Below are 23,729 nucleotides of genomic sequence, written 5' to 3' on the forward strand. Positions count from 1 at the left end.
TAATAAATATATTAAGTGTTTTCTTCCACACCAACAGTTCTGATAAAGTGCATCTACTTAATGCAGAAGAAAGCGCTTAACTTATTTATTAAACAGTTGCATGTTGTTTCAAACAAGAAGAATCCTTGGCTTATTAAAATACTGTATGCGGACTGGTGGTAACCAAAATTACTTTGGGTTACAAGTCCAAGTAATGCTTAACAAAACTGACTACTCTAATCATTTCTTACTGTAAATCTCCTGTGTCCTCATCTGAGCATGCTGAGTACCTAAGTCAGACTGAAGTGGTTAACAGGTGGTGGCTTTTATCTATCCTAAAGAACACTGGCATACATACACAACAAGCAACAAATACATTCAGTCATCAATTTTATTAATGTTAATTTCCTTTTTTAAATTGTTCACCTCCCTACAAGAACTGAGAATCTTCTTGATCTTGTCCTTACCAATTCTCCCCATACTGTACTACCCCAATGCCATGATTTCCTAAGTAAATTTTGACCCTCTGTTAGTAACCGTCTCCCTTAAAACTACCCCCTACAAAAATGCACAGTATTTCATGATTACGTCAACATCCCCATTTATACACTTTCTTGACAATTATAAAGGATACAAGTCTCCAAACAACCCAGTATATGATTCTGCTGCACATACCTCTGAATTCAATAGCTTTATGGACAGACGCATCAAGCAGTCTATTCTCATACGACATAATAATAGTGGTAAACTCAGAAATAAACCTATACAGTGGAATTCCCCTTTAAACAAGCTTTATAACAATAAGAAAAATATTCACGCTACCTGTAACAGATCCCATTTTCCAATATAGAAGTGGACTTAAAACTATAACTAAAATACTCAGACACACCATTAAGGAGTGGAAGTCCAAGTTTGAACTTACTGTAGCTGTTAAATCTAAAGATAACAAGATCTTCAATTACATTAGAAAACTTAAAAATGATACACCATCGGGGTATCAAACCTATTTCCAATGCAGTATCCCACTCTGATGCTAAAGTTTTTGATAATATCCTTGCAGACAACTTCAGAGCTAATTTCACATCATCAACCCAGTCAGATGTCCCATCCACTACCAACTACTTAATCCTTCCCAAAATCACCTCAGACCAAGTTATATCCACACTATCCAAAACCAAAAATATAATTTCTGTGGAACCTAATAATATCCATGACTGCTAGTAAGCGTCGAACATCACCTAGCCAAACTCATCTTAAACTTCTTCAGTTAGTCTCTCCGGAAGTTATGCCCATGAAGTATGGAGAACAGCCATAGTGGTACAATTAACCAAAGGCAGCACATGACAAACCCTAGAAACCGCAGACCTATCAACTTTTCAAGTATCATCTGTATAGTTACAGACTGCATAACTACCAAGTTGATAAACACTGACACACGTGATCTACAAACCCTGGACCCAAATCAATCTGGAATTGTAAAATGTAGGTCATATCTACTAAACTTAGTCAGTTTCTTTGTAAAGGTCACAGAAGCCCTGGATAAGGGCCTGACAGTTCATACGGTTTTACCTTGACCTGTCTGTGGCCTTTGACATCAGCCAGTGTGCTGGTATTATAGTTACACTCTTCCAACATAACATAAACCAAATGTTAAGGTAGTAGATAACTCGTCTAGCTTCAGGAGTGCTACCAGACAGGTTTCACAAGTCCCTGTCCTCAGCCCCTTGCTGTTTGACATCAAATTCTCAGAAGTGAAAGCAGATATCAAGGAACTGTAGCTAACTGCGTTTGCTGAGGATTGCAAACTGTGCACAACTGTCAAATCTTCCAAAGACGCTCACATACTCCAGCAATGCATGGACCAGACCAACAGCTGGCAAGCCAGTCACGGGCTCACATTAAATGACAAGAACTACAGTAAGTTATTTGTTGGAAAGGTATAAACTCTTCTTCTTACCACACTGCTGGTACCCTTCTGAAAGCAGATGCAATTTTATGCGACTTAAGATACCTGTGCTGATAGCAATACTTCTTTTGCACATCACGTTTTAGCTGTCATGGAGAAGCTTCTGTCTTGTTCAGCTGATCTGTACTTTTATCTCATCTAGGTTTCTCACAGTCTTGGTCTAGCTATATATTATATATATATATTTTACCATCCAAGTCCAGGGGGATTGTGGCTTTACAGCCGTAACCCCTTTGAAAATGCCCATAACAACCCAAATCAAGTGTGCAGTGGAAATTAGCAAGGGCATGTTGATCATTTCCACATGTGACACAAACTCTCAAGACCACCCTGCCCACTTTCCACTGAATCTCCAGTCTCCACACCACTCCTTTGTTCTCCAATATCAGCTCCAGTAGGTGCCCAAGACAATTACTTAGGTCACCTGGGACACAGTCAGGGCATTATCCCTCTTCACAAATGGAGCTGGCTCTCCTTTCTTATTAGATCTATTTTTGAATGCAATGCCCCTTTTGGAATGCATCTCACAAAAGCACCTTGACCAGCTTGAAAAATCTCACAGATTCCTGGCCAGAAAGACTGCTGGATTAACTCTGGAAAAAAAAAGACCATTTCTCTAGTCTTTCTTGTGTAGATGCCTAAGCGATGATCTCGGTTTATTGTTTAAAACACTGAAAATCCCAATCCTTTGCAATCTCCTCCACCTTTGCAGAACCAATGATCCGTCTAACATTCATGCCAAAGGTCTCAGCCTCCATCTCATGATTATCATCACCTGCTGGCATGACGGATTCATAACCCATTGCATTCCCTGCCTGCCTTTGGAATAAATGCCTGCTATATGCCAAACAAAGTAAGATCTTATCTACTTTAAAATATAGACTTGACTCTTGCATGGCAGAGTGTAAATTCATACCCACAGTATGAGGAAAATCTTCTCCCAATAAGTAACTAGTACAGTTCTAATACCAAGAGGTATCATGGCTAAACTTCTCAACTGCCCTTGGCCATAACCAGTAGTATGAAACTATGAAAAAAAATGGGAGCACTTCTCTAGTACCCCAGCTATAGCCCAAATATTATGGAGGTGGAATAGTAACACAGTATGTAGGACAAGGAGAACATAGCACTTAGAACAGAGAGACCACTAGAAAATACTGAGATATCTTCATTTATGCCTCCCAAGTTGCAGAAAAATTAAAGGTGACACAATATTAGCAAAACTGCAAAAAAGAACCTTAAGTGAATGACAGATTTAAATGCAACATATATTTTTGTGGACACAGGCTCCTGGTAAGGATATACCTGGCAAACAGAATACAGGTTGAGTCAAGAATAAGTACATAAAATACACTGCTAATATCAGTTAATATACAAAATTTAAAGAACTCCCGTCACATGAGGGGGTCATATTTAGGATAGGACAACTAGTCTGATTGCATGACTGAACACTTTATGTCTACAAAATCTTCTGCCTGGAGTGGAATCAGACTCTGGTAATCCTTACATAGGCCAGTAATGACCAGTGTCACCCACACTACTGAAAGCCAAGTTACTTGTACCAGTGATGTACCAGTGATGGAACACACATTCATGTTGATACTCCACCATGATCAAGTCATACTGCTAAACAAACAAAAAGGATATGTATGTATAAAACTAGTGAACCATACCAGTAAGGAATGGTTTTATAATGGATAATTAAAGCAGAATGTGAGGGTCAACAGCTAAATGTAAAGACATTGATTAAACTTCTCTAGTAAAGAGTTTTATTTAAATGTAACACAAATCATCTGTGATGCTGAATATTTATTTAGACTGTCCAAGGAAGCAGAGTGGAGTGAAACCCGTTATCTAGACAAAAGAAAGGAGCTTGTATCCCCCTGCCCCAAGAATAAAATTAAACTAAACTCTACACACAAGGAATTCATACTGTAATTTGTCTGCTAGGACAACAACATTCAAACACTCCCTTACAGTGTTGTGACAACACAACTACCTCTCAAGACTGAGGTTCATTAAGCTGTTGTGTTTGCTTCTTGGCACATATAAAACTCTCTTCCACAATCCCACATGTGGTAGCAAGAACTACAAGCACTTTACCTAACAGATTTACTTACTTCCTATTAAGATATGACCAACCCACAGCAGCAGCTAACAAACACAATGTTAATTCTACTGCTGTGGTGTGTTGTACTGTAAAGTAAAAGGATGTAGACATCAGATACAAACAGCTTACCACAAGAAATGGTGAAAAGTAGAGCAAGATTTTCAAGCAGTCCTTATTAATACAATGGGAGAGGGGCTATAACAAGATGGCAAACATGATTTTAAGTACCACATTATAAATCTGTTGCTGTAACATAACTCTCTCCAGAGCTAAAAAGTTAGACCAAGTCGGTAACTGATGCAATCTAATTCTGCGTGGGGTATGAGTATTCACTCCAAAACCCAGACTTATGACCTGTTGGACACTTCTCGTGAGTGGAAATAATAACTATGTTAATAAGGATATGGACGGCAGTTTACTTAAAAGATAGGAAACTATGTAGACAAGATGGCCAGCAGGTCTTCATCTATAGTCAGGTTAAATGGTTCCCCTGTAAAACAAAAGATTGATGATACACTCCAAGTACATTGCTATGTAAAACCAAGTGCAGGACGTGCAAGTATCTCTGGAATCCATGAAACTCCAACAACACAAAACATAGATGGCCTACTTACATCCTGCTTCAAAAAATCACTTACTTATCTTGGCTTTATGGTGTAGATGGATGGAGCCTTGATTATGATCCAGACAACCACAGTTCCGAGGTGCCAGAGGAGCTAGACAGAAGAGGGTAAGTGACTGTTGTTGTCCCACCCATTATGGAAAAAGGGGGTACTCCAGCCTAATGCACTAGCAGCATCAACAGAGAGGGGTGTATGGCATGCACTAAATGGGCCAGGAGAACATGCTTGGCTCTACTAACTACATCCATGTAGCAGCTTTTACAGGCTATCTGTGTGAATGCAAATACTTAAAGAGGAAGGTGCAGCAAGCCTTCACATCTGCGACAGTGCATTTCAACTGCCAGGGGAGGGATTAGGGCCATAACAACTGAAACATTGATGGCTGCTTGCATGACAGTCTTCCATGACTAATTTTCATCCCACAAGAGGACGTGACTAATGTCTAATTTGGGCCAACAGATCACAGAGCAGCTAATGGTTGGCATGTAGCAGGGAAAAATAAATAAGTTGCACATTCCTTTCCCCTTTGAGGGTTAACAGTTTTTTATAATTAAAAAATTATTTGATCATAAAATCAGTATCCATCCTTTTCAGTACATTATCATTGCCCTCTTTCCTAAAAAACAGTCTGTAACACTGATTGTGACTGCAGTTCCTGAATGGCAACCCAGCCTCTGTGGAACACACAGATATCTTGGCATAAATTATATAACCCAATGTAACAAAAGACAGGAAGTTTGATTTTGATTTATAGTTTGAAACCACACCACAAAAAGGACGGGTAGGTTAGTGCGAAAGAGTGGAAACTCTGTCCTTATGGAAGATAAGACGCACAAAACAGTGTGGGAGAAGTTCTGAAATTCTTCTAGCTGATGTGATAGCCACCAGAGAAAGAAGTTTTCCATGATAATAATTTCAAAAAACATGAGCTGCAGGGTAGAAAAGGAGAAAGAATCAAAGAAGAAACTGACACTGGTGGATCAAAAAAGATCTGAACTAGTAAAAGATTCCACAGTCGCCCAAAAGAAATCAACAGGAACCTCAGAAGCAACCCGTAGAAGCAACCAACCTCGGGCAAAGCGCAAAGGAGCAGATCTCCTACTACTTCGCCTAGCATGTGGGGATATAAGAGGCCTGAAGCGGTGGAACCAACTTTAGAGTTAGAGTTTGTCGGAGCGGGGCGGGAGGCTTCCATCCATCCAGCAAGAATGAAGGCGAGATAGACAACTTAACATTTATTGTTTATTTCTTAAATTATAACATTCATTAACAGTTATAATTACCTTCTCAAAATTTTGTTGCCTTTGTTTTTCTCTTTCTAACCAGAGTAATACAGCTTCAAAAACAGTCTCTTCTTTTGGTACATTCAAATCATCACTGGAAATAATTTCAGTTAGTTTGTCTACACAAAGAGACAAGAACTCTTCTTGGTTACAAACCACAGTAAAATTTTGCAAAATGTACTGCATGCTTTTCTCCTGCAGCTCAACACAAGAGTGGGCCTCTGCAAAGCAATGGATCCCTAAACAGTTCATTTCGTCCATCTGTCTCTCCATAAATTTACAGCAAGCTTCTCTCACTGCCATAATGTCTAACAAATTAGCAGCAGCCAGCAGAGCCTGGACATTGGCCTTTGTGATCACCACTTGGGCTGTATAAGCAAAGTTCACAAGCATTCCTATCATCTGTGACTCAACACCATTGATAGCTACTCGATCTTGCTTGGACTCAACAAGGTCTGTAGAAAACATAGCTCTGAAATAGGAGCTGAAAGAGGCCAAAACTATCCTATGGCAAGGAAACTCCTGCCCGCCACAACACAGGATTACATCACAAAATGCATTATTCAGTCTTAGGCTATTGAGACCTTCAAGAACTTTGCATGAGTGTTTTGATTCCACAAACAAGTAGTCTTCAGAGTCAAGGGAGTCCTCACAAGAATTACTGTCCTCTGGGTTATTCCTGGCCATGGTTGATTTGTCCACCTCCACTTTAAACACAGTGTTCACCTAAAGTCAAAACAAGAAACAATATGGTAATAATTATAAATTTTACTATACCTATTTAAACGTTTTTTCCACTCACTCCAAGCTATCTAAAATAACTACAATTCACACATTTTCTGACCAGTAGATCATCTTTTCTTTAACGTTCTCAGTTATCAAACAAATGTTTAGAACAGGTCACAGTATCTGTACAAACACCACTACTCCATAATGATTCAGGTTCACAGAATGTGGCAAGCTAACTGGAGTTATTTTTTTTCCTAGACCTCACAACAGAATTTTACTGATTAGATCACCACAAACTGCTGAATGAAACCAAAATCTACAGTTTTGGTAATATAGAATTGAGCTTTCCATGTCATTACTCACCAGGCTCAATCCTCCTTACAACCAGTGAAAAAAGGGGTTCCACAGTGATGCACTCTAGGACCCACCTGTTACTTTTCATTAATGCACTAATGATGAACCTCAACAAACTCAATTGTACCTGCCATGCAGATGGGGGACTCCACATGGTCATCACAATAAAATGCTTGGTCAGTTTGTAGGAGATAAACATATACATCAATACTTAAAAGATCTTGGTATGAAGATAAATCACACTAAAACAAGGACAATAATTTGTTGTTACCTCTAAAAAGCTGAACATATTTTAAGGAGGATAAAATCATTCTAGGTCCTGAAAATACTCATGCTGAAAGGATAATAAATACTTTAATGTCCCTAAAAGTATGGCTTTACCAGCCCCTTACCTTCACTCTACTTATTAACAAAACTACCTCCAAAGCAGAGGCTTTTCTGGTAACATGCCACACCACAGTACAGTACCTCTAACCGCATGACAAAAGAAGCTAAATCAGAATATACTCTGCCTGTGTGTTCTGGCACATCAAATAAACCGATAAACACAAAAAACAATGCAAAACAAAAATATGCCACTTTACAATAGATGCCTCATGCTTCACTGACTTACTCTGGCTGAAGCAAAGTTGCTCTCAGTAATGCCAAGTGCAAAAAATCTGCTTATATGTATCTAGTTATAGACATGGACTGCTACTGATATCATTACAGTTAACTAAAGCTAAGAACTTATACAGAACCAGTAGTATCACAGTACGTAAACCTGAAACTCTTATTTCATACACATCACTGCTTCTCTAGGGTTTTTTTCAGATCTTGGTCCACCGATGTGGAACTTTAAGAAAACCTCCAAGGAATTTCACTTTATGGACATTATCTTTATTTGCTTAGGTGCTTTTGCACAGTAACTCCCATACAGTTTTGCACTTGTGTAATGCAGCTTTACTTGGACTTGTCCTACAGTTTCTCCAACATAGGCAGGCCCATAGCAAGAGGTGATGCAAGGTATGTGTTAGTGTCATTTGTCTTATGATCTTTGCTTAATTCTGCGACTATTGTACTTTGCTGTTAGTCTCACACTTCACAACTATGTTACTGTTTTATTGTGAACTTCAAATAATTCTATACATAATATATTTAGAATCATGAAGGAAAAGGAACCTTAGTAGCCATGTTAATCTAACTGTGCAAACAAATACCTTCTATGGGATTCTACATATGCTCCCTGCGTCTGTGTGATTTTTTTTTACCAGGTGCTTCATTTTGTTCTCACATCCAAAGACATTCCATAGGTGCAAGGGTGTTCCTTTAAACTGCATGCAGGTGTGTGTGCACATGTGCACAGAGTTTGTGTTTATATGTGTGTGTATACAAACCCTGTTTCCAGGATACATTCCCCTCCCTTATGCTCACTGAGAATGAGAACAGGCCCTGGCTCCCCCGACATCCTGAAATGGACACATCTAATTATCTGAGAAGGAATGCATGACCGCAGCCATCTTCACCCCAAATGATAGCGGAATAGCAGCAGTGACATGCTGGCAGGTGACTCAAGGAAAAGCCTGTACGGACTATTTGAGGGCAATGATCATTAACACTACGGAGGCAAAATTCTTCAGCACTGACTTATACAGAGTCCTTCATTTGTACATATATTCTGAACTCCACTGGATGGCTAGGTGCACAGTAAAATCTCTCTTCATATTTGCCACTGTCAGAGTTGTGTGTTGGTTTTTTCCATGCATTCTACTGTATATTCCCTTTACTCACAATGTTCCATGCCTGCAAATCTAACCCATAATATGGAGCTTTTCCTACAACATCTTCTCTTCGTGAATGCTCAGTAGACAGAGCTGCTCTGCAATGTGCAATCAGTGTTGAAGTATTTGCTTCTCAATATTTTTAACAGTCATTGCCTTCAAGTAGTTCACTACTACTACTCCTCCTATACTGAAAGTTCTGCTTTACAACTATGGAAATGGTACGTGTGTGTATTGCATTTTACAAATACCAAACTGGCACATTTCTGTGTTGTACTGTATTGTACATCCCCAGTCCTCTCTGAAAATGGGCTCTGCCCAGCAAGGCTAACCCAGTCAATAAAATGTAATTTTTAATTTAACATATTTATTTAATTAAAATAAAATAAAATTTACTAAGAGTTTACTAAGTTTATCACATCTCAGCTTTAACATAAATATAGCCAAAAAACTCCACGTCACCTTCAAATTCCCTTAAATGTTTTAATAGTATATATCACTTTGAAGGTGACATGAAGTTTTTATTGTTTTTTTGGATTTTTATTCCATCACATATTGACAAATCTTATTGGCTAAATGTTGTCCAAATTATTTCATCCTAATCTTGGCTTTCACATAAATGTACTGTATATTTTACCCCCAGACAACATACGCCAGGCTCTGTAGTCCCAAGAGCCTTGAGTGGCCTAATTTTTACTTATCTTTCTTGCAGATTTTTAGGGGCATCCACTTCAGTCTCTCTCAAAGTTCACAGCTCACTACTCAGAACTGCTTCTTTTGTCATGTTTTCCAAGATGCTCTCTTTCAATTTACACTTCTTCCACCCACGTGCCTTTGTAGTGGTGTTCTCACAGCACCCTTTCTTCTTTCCACTCCTTCTGGCTCAACTTATTTCATTCATGTGATGTACATTCCACTCGTTATACCTGAAACCTGGCTTAACTGGACCCGAGTATTCCTCTTAAATGAACAGTTCTAGTTGCAATTCAGACAACTTACTTCACCAACTCAGACCCATGCGGATTATCACACAAACACAGAGGGTTGATTCAGGCAGACCACAGTTTTCTAGTAGCTCCTGGAATTAGTTTTTACTATTCCACTAGGTACAATGTCACTGCTCATTTGAAGCAGGCTGTAAAACATACTCTTTCTTCACCACTATTTCTGGGTCTATAGTTCCCCCATACTTTTCAGTGCAAAGCATCAGACACTATCCCAGCAGTTTTAACTTATCATTGATGTCCATCTTCCCAGTGGTCATTCATATCATGCCCCATAACACTTGGAAACTTATTATATTAGTATACAAAGCAGGCTTTTCTCATAGTCTGTTATTTATTCCCTGGAGGTTCCCTTTCTGCAGCTCAAAAGGCTTTCAATCAACTTGATTTGTCAAAAGTCTTGAGCTGAGTCCCAAAGTTTCTACCACTAGCAATCAGTTCAATAAAATGACTTATCATTAACAGTTTTGAAATACCTCTGGAATAAATCAATCAGTGTTTCCACTTCATGGTTCATGTCATGATTTTGCACATTGCTGAAACCTTTGCTAGCCTCATTATACCTTCTTAGGCAGACTTACCTGACAGACACAACGTACCAAATTCCAATCCAAGAAATATCAAGGTATCACAAGGAAGTGCCAGATGACTAACAACAAAATCTCTGACATTGAGGCCTTTTCTCACCCTTAAAAATATCAGAATCTGTGTTACTACAGAAATCTGATTCCAATGCAGTGATAGCACTCTCTCCGTTTGAAGGTAGAATGCTTATCAGGTATTTAGATCCACTAGCAACTGTAGAAAAGCTATGCATTTTTTCATAACCCCATTGTTTCTCATTAAGAAATTCCATATGATGCAGATCTGGAACTAGCAAAGTCATAGTTATACTCAAAAACAAATGATCAGATTATAGCCAGATTCGTTACCTCATCTTATGACCCCTTGGGAGCATACAGAATAACGTAACCGTGCAAACCTATGAGCTACAAACAAGAACTGATTACTTACCAACTTTTTAAAAGTCAGTGGCACCTTGGCTTCACAGCCTTCCAGGGGGACACAAACATCATCAACAATACTACTTATGTAACTTTGCTAATAAAAACAATCAATTCAATCATTTAATACACAAAATATTCAAAGAAATGCTTGCCAATTGATATCCATATTTAGTCCTTTCAAACTATATGACTGATACTTTAAAATACTTCTCAGTAGTTCCCATAGCCATAATAGTAAGAGCATATGAACATATTTGCTTTCCTGCACCTCCTCTGAGGGGACTTATGCAGTAAGTGGTCAATTCCTCCCGGTTCTCTACACATAAGCACAGGATTTGCCTTATTTCTTCGGCTTTCTCTTTCCATTGACTTTACTGTTTCTGGTCAAAGTGCTGTCATAAGAAAGGTACAGCATTCATATCTTGTTGATCTTTGGTTCTGGAAGCTAATCCCAGAGAATAACATATTCTGAAATGTTGTGGTGCTATGAATGTGTTTCTAAATCTGGAGTTTTGCTGATTTACGTGATCTGCTTCCTTGCCTTTCCTTATTGATGGCAAGTTACTGCAAGTTAGTTAATCAGCTGATCAATGCAAGCTTCAGATGCATCTTCTGAGTACAGTAACATCTATATTTGGGATGTTGCAGTTGTATCTTAAAATTCAGTATAACTGTGATCATTATTTCTTCTAATGATTGTGAATAGGTGGTTGATTCTATTACTTCCTCATTTTTACTTTTTCCTGTTTGGAGCCAGCAGAACACCACCAGGAATCCAACAAGTTGTTAACTCATTTGACATCTGTTGCTATAGTGCCTTTGACTAAATTTCACTGAAAGCATTTTGTGGCCAGATTTGTGCTCTAGTAACAATCTCTTATAATTATATACTGCTCAGTCCTGCTACAGTATGAAAGCAGCGATCTGTCATTTTGATGCACAGCAATGCTCTTGTTTGCAATGGCAGATAAACAACTGTTATCAAACAATTGTTATCAGCTCTGCTTTGACTTGCCTTCTTGATGCTGTGTCACACCGATGTTCAATTTCTAAATTTTTTCATTTGGGCTTTAATACTTTATAATTTACTTTAATGATTAATGTGTATCTGATGTTGTTTTTCACATTTGGGAGGGGAATACAGATAAGAATACAGACAAGAAAAGAACAGACAGAAAACAGTGCAAGAGGGAATACAGGCTGTAGCATGTACTTCAGTATGGGTAACCTTAATTTTAGGATAGGTAATGCTTGTGGGTGCAGCTACTGATTTGGGACAATTGTTCCTTTGTGAAGGGTACATAATTTTGTGCATCTGTTCTAAGTTAATAGGGGATGGGGATATTCTGAAAATATATTTGGTTTTTGTTTGAGGGTTTTCATTAAAAATATTATACATCTGATACTGCCCAAGTTGGCTAATGTAGTGATTTAACTATTACCAAACCATTCTTTGCTGTGCTTAATGTTTACTTTTATTAGAAACTAGTTCAAGTATCATTCCAAGAATTTTCTCAAGAATGAGATGTGCTCGCCTAACACTACAATAGTACAGAGTCAGTCTGTGGATGAAAGTAAATGACCCTTGTTATTGTTTGATTACAGTGAAACAATCTTTGATCTGCCTTTGCAGGCTAGTATGCATTTGTGTGAACCAAAATGAAATGCATTACTGTGGCTACTACTTATTTCTTTACTTGAGCGCACTCAAAACAACTGGAGTGTACACTGTGAAACGGTGTGTGTAAAGGCAGTCTGAAGACAAAAGGAGTTATTTAACTGCTCCTGTGGACTATTTTAAGTTTAGCCAATTTCCCCTTTGGTGCTGGAATTAACCTATCCCATTTGTTGTTGTTAGATTGGCCTTACCCATGCCTCTGTCCATTAGTAGTACAGGGGTCGGTCCTGTGGTGAATTTTCTATTACCCATCCATATCCACACTGTGCTTGAATATGGACAGAGATGCGCTTCATTTTATGTGGATGCAAAATCTGTCCCACAGCAGTGGTATCCTCTGCAAAATATACCCGCCCCTCCAAATCATTCTGTTGATGTTGCAGAAGATGTTTAGATCACGAGACAGAGTATTTTTGATGTCATTTGACTTGCTGATGTACAGCAGGTTCATCAGTACTGGGTCGGTGGATGCCTTGTATGCCAGACATAGCTCACCTGTTATGAGTATTTCGGATAGAGTATAGTGACAAGTCTTTATGTCGGTCCATGAAGGACATATAGTTTAGCTGCTGATCCTTTTTGTAAGGTAACTCTGTGGGCATTCCGACTGTTGCATGTGTCTGGACTGACGCATGCAAAAGGGGCATTTTACTCAATGACTGGACTAATGAGGGTTGAATAAATGGGGATAATGACATTCCTAGTTCTAGACACAATTTCCTTGTTTACAAGCTGCACAATATAGAAGGTCTTTCTTACGACAGTGGATATATATAGGTCAAACATTAGGTCACTGTCCATATAAACTCCCAAATCACAAACAACTGGGTCAACTCTTAGGGTCATATTGTTAATGTGGTAGTTCCCTGGGATAGATGACATCTAAAGGATACAATTATGCATTTTTTGGCATTTAATTTCAGTCCATGATTTTGGCACCAGTTAATTATTTGGGACAAACCATTCTGCAGGATGGCCAAATAATTCAGGTATTCAATTACTGCTCCTAGTTTGCAGTAATCTTGAAACTTTGTCAGACATAACTCTTTGGTATTGGCTTTTACTTCAGAGAAATAGAAGACAAACAGGAGAGATCTCAGCACCAAACCCTAGGGACTTCACTGGTGACTGTCCTCTTTGTAAAGATAGATTCCTCTATTTCCGGTCTGTGGATAAAATATACTGATCTCTGCTGTCTTTTAGCCACCATTTAGCCTTGAAGGGCCAAAGTTCATTTATGCGAAACATTCTGATATGCACTGCTATATCCATTATTTTTGAATTGATTACAATTAGACATTTGAGGTATACACAGCCAAACTGGTTGTAATTAATGTGTATGAGGAGAGTCTGTGGGTGAAAGTGACTGATACCTGCTGTCAATTGATAACATTTAAAACGTTAATTGTTTTTAGTCTAGCTGAGTTAGCATGCTTTTGCATTACCCAGTTGAAATGCATTACTATGGGTGTACTTTCTTTTGAAGTCACCTCAGTCAAACTTTAGAGTGGCACAAAGGATGTGGTTATTTTCATTTTTGTGCAGTTGGGGTTTGTGCATATATCTATGGTGACAAGCTGAAATACACTAACATAACATAACCACTACTACTTCTACTGGATTACAGTTCAGTTTTAGAGACATAACCATCAAAAAGGTAAGAAATTTGTTCTTGTTCACAGACTGTGGTGATACACTTCTTTGACACTCTGGCAATAATGGAAACCAGCTTCCTGTCATAAATACACATCACACAACAGTGACTCCAGAAATCACACATCTGTAAAGGTTTTCTAATGTAGCGGCAAATTCTTTTTGAACCTGTAAAGAAAAGTGACAGCTCATATTAACGAACTTTCTTCTTTATGGAATTTTTGGCAGCAGCCTTTTGTATAAGATTGCTGTCCAGTGGGGTCAGGGAATTTGCACTTACCCTGCTGTTGTGTGATCTCAGAGTTGCTATATATAATCAGCAGGGGGTATGGGATGTGCAAGTAGGGCTTGCCCCCTGCAAAAAAAAGTTTTTTTTTTGTTTTTTTTTTTATTTTAATAATTTTAGGTTTGATCTAAAATGATTGTTCTTTCTGTGTTCACTCTCATGAGTTCGAAGTTTGATGAGACACAAATATAAATAAATGTAGGCTTTCTCCAAGATCTCTGAACTTGCAGTATGGCGAAAATGCCATGAAAGTGCAGTACCAGATTTATGCAATTTGGATTGACTAGCAATTTCAAACAACATTCTAAGAACTGCAATTTTAGTCCTTGAAATAGGAATAGGTACCTAGACAAAGCAGATATATGCTGAATAACAGAAATGTGATTCCCAATTCTTACCAGGTCTGTGTGGCCTGCAAGCCAAAAAGGTCAGACATCTTAGTAAAGCAGGCATCTTGTTTAATTCTAAATGACAAGTATACTTTGAGCTTATTGTTTATTAAAGTAAAATGTTTAGCACTAAAAGAAGAAAGGTTATAAGAAAACAAATCTTATAATCTTATATTATGTTCAAAGTTTAATATCAAGGACGTGCTAGTTTCTAAGGCACATCTGTTAGAAAGGATAGCCACAGAGTTTTGGGAGAACTAAAACGTTCTTAAGGTTCTTTTAATTTAGGGAGAAGAGGGAATGAGAAAGGGTCAAATAGGATATTGTCTGAATGCTCTACAAATAAGAATGCAGGCAAAACAGGATAACAGGTAAACAGGAAGGATTTATTTACTTATGCATTTATTTTTGCGAGAAGACAGCAAAGTTCACAAATCATGTTTAAGAGTCTTTGAAGCCTACAACAAAAATAAGCTGAAAATAACACAACAATGAGAAGTATATAATCCATCTATAAAAGATCTGGACTGATTTAGCAATACAAAGAAATAATACTGTGGGCTGCCATTAACTGCAAGTTCAGGTGCGCAAGGCATCAGTACCATGGTTGGCTAAGCACGGATGTTCAAACCACAGTAAAGTAGGGTAAAAGTAAAGTGACGTACAGTGTTCAGTATGTGAGAAGCTAGCATGGTAGGCAGTGGGGACTGAGTGGAAAGGTTTCAGATGAGGGGAATAAAAACAAAGACTCAATACCTACTCCTGCTCAACCTTCACTGCTAAACTCTGGTTTTAAAATGAGTCTGCATTGTGGTTAGGCTGACCAACTCTAAACAGAGCCATATACTGACTCTGGATTTGGAAGACTGTATACCTAGGCTAGGACAATGGGTAACCAAATATTTAAATTGACTCCCTGGTACATATCAGCAGAACACCGCATACACTTCAGGCATGTAAACTGATGCCCAAGACTATTGCTACAAGACAGCTATTTAGCATATACAGTGGTATATGACCAAATTATTTACTTAATACTGTAACCACTCTCAGACTTGACTTTGCCATGATGTAGCACCACCTCAATTCAGTTGCATCGTGAAGGTATACCTTGCTTTGAAACCACCAATAAACCCAGGGTCTATACATGCAAATAATCCAACACTGTAATTAGTCAACATGTGCTGTATTCAGACTGGCAATGGCACACTATACCTACTGTTCTTAGACGTGACTTCACTCTAAATTGTGCCCTACACATTCCATGCACCATATGGTTCACGAAAGTACAGTTGTGTAAGTTGAACTTACCATAACAATAGATGTTCGAATGATCACTGCTGCATTATTTCACACCCCCTTTATGCTACTTTTTTTTAGCTCAGTTATACCTTTATTTGTACACATTTTGTGGCTGTCTAAACTATGAAAAATTCTACTCTATGTAAAGCTGTTTTTTTATTTGTTATCCTCCTCCTCTTTTATCTTTATTTTAGACATCTTTTCTTTGTTCTATGTGGAGCTTTTCTATCCAGGCCTCTGCTGAAAATGGACATTCCATCCAGTCAGACTTTCCCAGTAATCAAATGTAAAAATGAAATAAATTTGCCTTAGGTATATGGGTTATATCCTGCCAAAGATATAACAGCTGGCCAACTTCCAAAACTTCAGGGCATCTTCCACATGCCCAACTGTCAAGCAACACAAGTTGAGTTGACTAAAAGACAAGTCTGGGAGTAAAGCTCTACAGAGCTTTCCTGCCAGCAGAGGAAAGAAGAGAGGCTGAGCCTTTAAAAAGCAATGCTAGGAACAACAAAACAATGTCCACACCCTGGCATAAAAAACAAGAGGTGGAGGGAGAGAGAGTGGCTACTGCAGCAGTGATCATCTGAACATCTACTGTTATGGTAAGTTCAGCTTACACAACTATACAGTGTTCATCATATTGATCACTACTGCAATAGCCTTACCTATATGGGTAGATTACCACAGCTAACTACATCTGGCAGGTGGAAAGAGAAGAGTCCAGGAGCTCCACGGTCCTTGTAAAGCTTGGATTTGGACATAGAGAAGGAATCAAGCTTGTAATGCTTTGTAAATGTACATACAAAGGACCACGTATAAGCTTCTAGAATCCAACCCTTTCCAAAAAGCCATAAATAAACCCAAGACCTTCGTGGGCCTTGACCCTCCCTGGAATAAATTTGTTATGGGGAGTATAACAAAAGGTAATAGCATTAGAAACCATTTAGAAATACTCCGTTTTGACACAGGTTGTCCCTTTGTCTTACCTTCACAAGAAATACACAATTGATCCGAACATCTAAAAGATTTAGTTCTGTCAAGATAGTACCAGAGTTGTTTGTGGACATTCAAGTCATGGAATATCCTTTCACTTTCGGTTTAGAAAAAAAATGGAGAAATAGATTGTTTGGCTTAAAGTAACTCAGATACCACTTGTGACGTTCCCTCTCTAGGCCAGTAATAAAGGAGCCAGAATCCTCACAACTGACTCTGGAGAGGGGTGTTCACTTGTGACAAAAATAGATACACATGGTATTTCTAGATGCAACTCTCTGCATCAAGCACAATTTCCCTTAAGGGAATACACTCAGTCTGGGGTTTGGATTTCTCTGTCTCCCTCCAGGTCCCCAATAAGACTACCCACTGGCACAGTTATAAAGTTGAGTCCTCAGCTGAGTGTCTAAGCCAAGTCCTCTACCAGTTTGTCTGTGCAACCCATACTTCTTGCCCCTGCTCCAAGGGGACTGACACATACACACTTGGGAGATATGATCTGCATACAAACACACACACACACACACACACACACACACACACACACACACACACATACATGGGAAAGGCTGGCACAGATTTACCAGCTTTGCTTCCTTCTGCCCAGACTATAAAGTAGTTACACTGCACCAGACACTTCAAAGCCAGCTATACTAAGGGTCTTACAAGGCTATCCAATTATACTGAGTGAAATTAATATTAATACAAATGATAGTGTTTGACCAATGCAGTAAGGCTTTCAGGAGTGGCCACAGAGTCCCCAAATAGATACAAGTACTCTAAAAGTTTAGAATATTCTCTAAAGGACCAGCCACAATGAAAAGTTTAAATACATTTAAAAATAAATAATAAAAAGAAAAACATGAAAATACTAAATATCTACTTACAACAAATACCAGAGTTTCACAACAGGAAATATGAAAATATCACAGATGAATAGATTCACACAGTTACAGAAAAAAAAAAAGTTATGTCTTACCATAACATTCCATCTGTGTTGTAGATCTTTGTTCATTCATTACAAATAGGACCCTGGTTCTGTCCTCAGAACAGATACGGCCGTTTCCAAGCTCGCGCAAGCCAACAACTCTCAGCTAAGACCTACCCATAATGCCCCTCTCCTAGTTACTCCAGATCAAGTTTGCCTGGCCTTAGATAACAGATGTAGTAATAGAAAAAATAGTACAAGGCTTTGTCTGAGCAAATACCCTAACCAGAAGTTCCTAAAGTCCACCAGGAGTCCAGGCAGGGGGAAGGAGGATGGGAAGTAATGAATGAGCAAAGATCTACAACACAGATGGAACATTATGATAAGACATAACTTCTTTATCTAACGTTGTAAATCTTTGTTCATTCATTACAAATAGGACAGAGTCCCCAGCTACTTGAGTCCTGGGTGGCTCTAAGGAAGGATATTCCTGAGCACCACAGAACCAAAAGATGCTCATCCCCTGGAGGCCAAATCCAATTTGTAATGATATATAAAGGTATGAGGTCTTGCCCAAGTGGCTGCTGCGCAGATATCATCGATAGAAGCTCTGGAATGAAAAGCTACAGAAGTAGCCATAGATCTGGTAGAATGAGCCTTTATTCTGGAAGGCAAGGATAGCTTATTCTGTTGGTAAATAAAGGTAATGACGTTACTAAGCCAAGAGGATAAAGTCACTTTGGAAACAGGTTTACCCAATCTCGGTCCTGCAAAGGCCACAAACAATTTATCTGTTTTCCTGAAAGATTTAGTCCTGTCCAAATAACAATGAGGCTGCCGATGCACATCAAGGGTGTGCAAAAGGTACTCTCCTCAATCAGAATGCCGAGGGAAGAAAACCAGCAGGTCAATAGATTGGTTAATGGAAAAGCCAGAAATGACCTTGGGCAAGAAAGAAGGGTCAGTACGAAGGGACACCCTATCCATGTGGAAGATCAAGTAAGGACTCTTGACACTCAAGGCCTGCAGCTCAGACACTCTTCTCGCTGAGGTAAGTGCTACTAGAAGTAAGGTTTTCCATGGCAAAAGTTTCAAATCACATGAATCAAAGGGCTTGAAAGGAGGACCTGTGAGAGAATGAAGTGCCAAAGTCAAGTCGCAGGGTTCTAAGGGAGGCTTGACATGTAATACTCCTTTCAAAAAGGACTTGCATAGGCGGTGTGACATAATTGAAGAATTATCAAGACCATTATGAAAATTGGCGATAGCTGCTAAATGTAGAGTGATCGTTGAAGCTGAGACTCCTGCATGCAGAAGAGTAGTCAGGTATTGTAGGATCTTTTGAATAGGCATAGAGAAAGGGTCTAAGTTCTGATCTTTGGCCCAAATAGAGAACCTAGTTCATTTACTACAATAAACTTTCCTAGTGGAAGGTTTGTGTGAGGCCAGAAGAATTTCATGAACAGGAGATGGGATGTCAGGCAGCCTGGCAATCACTAGAAGTGGAAAAACCAAGCTGTGAGCTTGAGACTGTGCAGGTTTGGATGAATCAGTCCCTGAGGATGAGATAACAGGTCCTGGGAATGATCCAGGATCCACGGCTGTGAATCAGATGAGGCCATAGAAAGGGGAACCAGACTTGACGTGGCCAGGAGGAGACAATGAGGATCACTTTGCTTCTCAACCTCTGAGCTTTCTGGAGAAATTTTGGAATGAGGGGAAATGAGGGAAACGCATACAGAAGACCCGGGGGCCAATAGTGCATTAAGAACATCCCTCTGGGATTCCCCCTGAGGGGGGAATCAGGGCAAAATAGCTTCTGCATTTGTAGTTTAGAGGGGAAGCAAACAGGTCACAGCAAGGCTTGCCCCAATGTTGGAAGATCCGATCTGCTGTTACAGGGTTGAGGGACCACTAGTGAGGCATCAGGATGTTCCTGCTCAGAATGTCTGCAATAAGGTTGGAACTCCCGGGAATGTACGTTGCTATAAGAAAGCAGTTGGACGCTATCACCCAGTGCCAAATCCTCATGGCTTCCCAACACGGGGGTAAGACCTGGTTCCACCTTGTTTGTTGATATACCAGACGACTGACATGTTGTCTGACTGAATTGCAATGGTTCCAGAGGGTAGGGATGCATGGAATGCTTGCAACACCAAGAGAACTGCCCTCAGTTCCAGGACATTTATGTGCCTCCATGGGGGACCAGGTGCCTTGGACAGTCTTTCCCAAGAAATGCCCCCCCCCACCCTAACAATGAAGCATCCATGGTCACCGTGGCCATGGGCTGGGGAAGACAGAATGGTCGACACCAAAGATTCGTTTATGGCTTCATCCACCATAGCATTTCTTCCTTGCAATGGTTTGCAAGATGTATCATGTGGTTTAATGGGTGAGTTAGTAATGACCATTGTGCGGAAAGGAGCCACTGCAGGATTCTACTGTACAATCTCGCCAGTGGTACTAACGTAATGGCAGCTGCCGTGGAACCTAAGAGTTGCAGTACAAGACATGCTGGTACATAGGTCTGAGGAAGAAGGTCTTGGGACCAGGTGCCTTGGACAGTCTTTCCCAAGAAATGCCCCCCCCCCACCCTAACAATGAAGCATCCATGGTCACCGTGGCCATGGGCTGGGGAAGACAGAATGGTCGACACCAAAGATTCGTTTATGGCTTCATCCACCATAGCATTTCTTCCTTGCAATGGTTTGCAAGATGTATCATGTGGTTTAATGGGTGAGTTAGTAATAACCATTGTGCGGAAAGGAGCCACTGCAGGATTCTACTGTACAATCTCGCCAGTGGTACTAACGTAATGGCAGCTGCCGTGGAACCTAAGAGTTGCAGTACAAGACATGCTGGTACATAGGTCTGAGGAAGAAGGTCTTGGATTTGGTGTCTTACTTTCGAAAGCCTGTGGGGGGGGGGGGAGAAGCTTGACAGGATGTTGCGTCGAAGACTGTTCCAATAAATTCCAGGGTCTTCTTTGGGGACATTTGAGATTTGTCTTTGTTGATTGTAATCCTCAAGCGGAGAGCGAGACCTTGAGTGTAAGTGAGGCTGCGGACTAGAAGATTCCTGGTTGGAGTGGTAAGGAGCCAGTCATCTAGATAGGGAAACACCTGGAATCCCTGTAGTCAAAGATGAGCTACCATAACTGCCATACATTTGGTGAACACTCAGGGGGCTGTCGAGAGACTGAATGGCAGTGCCCTAAACTTGTAGTGATTGGCCTCAGCTGGAAGCGGAGAAACCTCTGGGAGTGGTGATCCGTCTTTATGTGGTAGTACACATCCTGGAGGTCTAAAGAGCACATCCAATTATCCCTCCCTAGGAAGGAAAGAATGCACTATACCATGACCATCCGGAATTTTTTAGGTTTGATAAATGTGTTCAATAAGCTGAGATCCAGGATTGGTCTGCAGTCCCCTGTCTTTTTTGGCACTAAAAAAGACCTCGAGTAAAACCCGGATCCTGTCTGGTCTGGTGGGACTGCATGGATGACTCTTTTTTTCTTAGCAGCTTTTCTATTTCTAAGGCTGCTAATTCCTTCTGATTGGGTGGTACATCGGGGATTCGTTTGACGGGTCTGGGAGTTACATTTAATGGTATCTGGTAGCCTCTGGATGATATTCTCTGCACCCTAACATCGGTAGTAATAAGATGCCAGGCTTGTAGATGCAGAGAAAAATTACCCCCGACTGCTTCCAGAGGAAAGCAATCGGGCCGCTGGGGAGTGCTAGTAGGGTCTTCCAAAGAAAGAATCTTTTGCGCCCTGGTTACGTGGCCCCCCTCTACCCGAAAGGGGAGTCTTCCATACGAGTTGCCCCCGCTGCCCTGCTCTGATTGTTCACCACGAGTGTCACAAAAGGATCCTTGGGATTTCCTGAACCACATCTTTCCTCCCTTCTGGTTTCTGGAGTAGGACCTCTGGGGGTTGGAAAAGCATATGCCCACAGCAGACAAGATCTTTCCATCTTTCTCACTACATGCAAGTGTGTCTCGTACCTTGGGTCAAACAGTACAGATTTGTCAACAGGTGCATTGACGAAGGAAGATTTAAAGGGGTCTGTGAAGTCACACAACCGCATCCAAGCATTATGTCTCATGACAACGCCAGATGCGGCAGGTCAAGCTGCCCCCTCAGTGGTGTGAGATATCAAACGCTTCGAGGAGTTTGAGATCGATTCAAGGGTATCTAGCTGCAAGGCGACAGTATCATGCACCTCATCAGGCAGTACCCCCACCAAAGAGGAAGACATTTCGGAAATTAGGTCTCTTTGGAGGCGAGTAAAGTGTGCCAGATAGTTCAGCGACTGAATGGTGAAGGTCACTGAAGCAGAAGTCTGCTTCCCTAGTCTGTCCATAGGCTCATAGGTTGGTACGACGCTATCGGCCCTAATGGCCTACACAAGCCTAGCCATAACAATTCCCTGGATATTTCTCCCCACAATATTTACTTCTCTGCTCCCCTGTCTAGCAGGGCGACTGACATGATCCCCGGGGTGAATTTCCCATCTCCCATCCAGTCATCAAAGTTCCTTTTGAAGAGGGCCAAGGCGGTGCTCTGCTTGACATGTATGGGCAGTCTATTCCAGAGTATGGGGAGTCTCTGGGTGAGGAACCTATCCCTCCAGCATGTTTTGTTCATTGTGATGGCAAGGTTTAGATCCCTGGAGCGTGTGGATCTGAGGGATTGGGATTTCTTTAAGTGGAGCATGTCCAACAGCTCTGGGTTTGACATGGCCTTGTATGTTAAGCAGAGATCACTTCTGAGTAGTCGATATGCCACAGAGTATAGCTGGAGTTTTTTTTTTAGACGGGTCAGCATATGGCATCTGCTTTAGGCCTGTGATTATTTTAGTGAGGCATTTCTGTGGTCTTTCCAGATGTTGCAGATGTCTTGTGAGGTACATAACCAAACGAGGCATTATACTCTACAATGGGTCTAATGAGGGAGGAGTACAGTGGGACAATGACCTCCTTTTTTCTGGACGAAAAGCCCTTGGTGATGAGGTGTGCCACATAGAAGGATTTCCTGACTGTTGTGGTGATGTGGTTATCGAAAGTGAGACCACTGTCCACCTGTGTCCCTAAGTCTCTCATCACACTTTCGATATTTAGTGTACTGCCACCTATGTGGTAATTCATGGGTACATGTTTTTTCCCCAAAGGGGATAACTATACATTTCTTGGCATTAAACTTTAGCCCATGGCAATGGCACCAGGCATTTGTTTCTGTAAGGCCCTTTTGAAGAATATCCACATCATTTGGGGATTCAATAATGGCTCCCAGTTTGCAGTCATCTGCAAACTTTGTTAGCCAGAGCCTCTTAGTGTTGGCCTGTACTTCAGAGAAGTAGATGCCAAACAACAGTGGTCCCAGGACTGAACCCTGAGGTACTCCACTTGTCACTTAACTGGAGCTGGATTTGGAGTAAGCTACTTTTACAGTCCGGGTTCTGTCAGTAAGTCAGTTGGCAACCCCACCAAGTGATGTAGGGATTTATGCCCAGCTTAGTAAGTTTATCTAGGATTCCAGAGTGGGGGATGGTGTCAAAGGCCTTGGCGAGGTCCAGATAGGCTGTGTGGACTGCCTTACCCTCGTCCACAGCTCTGGAGACTGATTCGAAGAAGTCAATCAGATTCAGGAGACATCGGCCCTTCACAAACCCAAACTGG

At 40.5% G+C, this 23,729-nt stretch overlaps 1 protein-coding gene across 2 annotated transcripts in view; it reads right to left on the reverse strand.

Moving 5' to 3' along the window:
• LOC122816680 (kelch-like protein 20) overlaps positions 1-23,729 on the reverse strand; it is a 745,290-nt gene that overhangs the window by 709,334 nt on the left and 12,227 nt on the right. For both annotated transcript variants that reach the window (XM_044089646.1, XM_044089647.1), the window contains exon 2: positions 5,962-6,687. In XM_044089646.1, coding sequence (XP_043945581.1) covers positions 5,962-6,648 — 687 coding nt within the window. In that variant the 5' untranslated portion in view covers positions 6,649-6,687. The remainder of the gene's footprint in view (positions 1-5,961; positions 6,688-23,729) is intronic.

This window comes from Protopterus annectens, chromosome 12.part0, assembly GCF_019279795.1.
Source record: "Protopterus annectens isolate FY-2018-M chromosome 12.part0, PAN1.0, whole genome shotgun sequence".
NCBI classification, from domain to species: Eukaryota; Metazoa; Chordata; order Ceratodontiformes; family Protopteridae; genus Protopterus; species Protopterus annectens.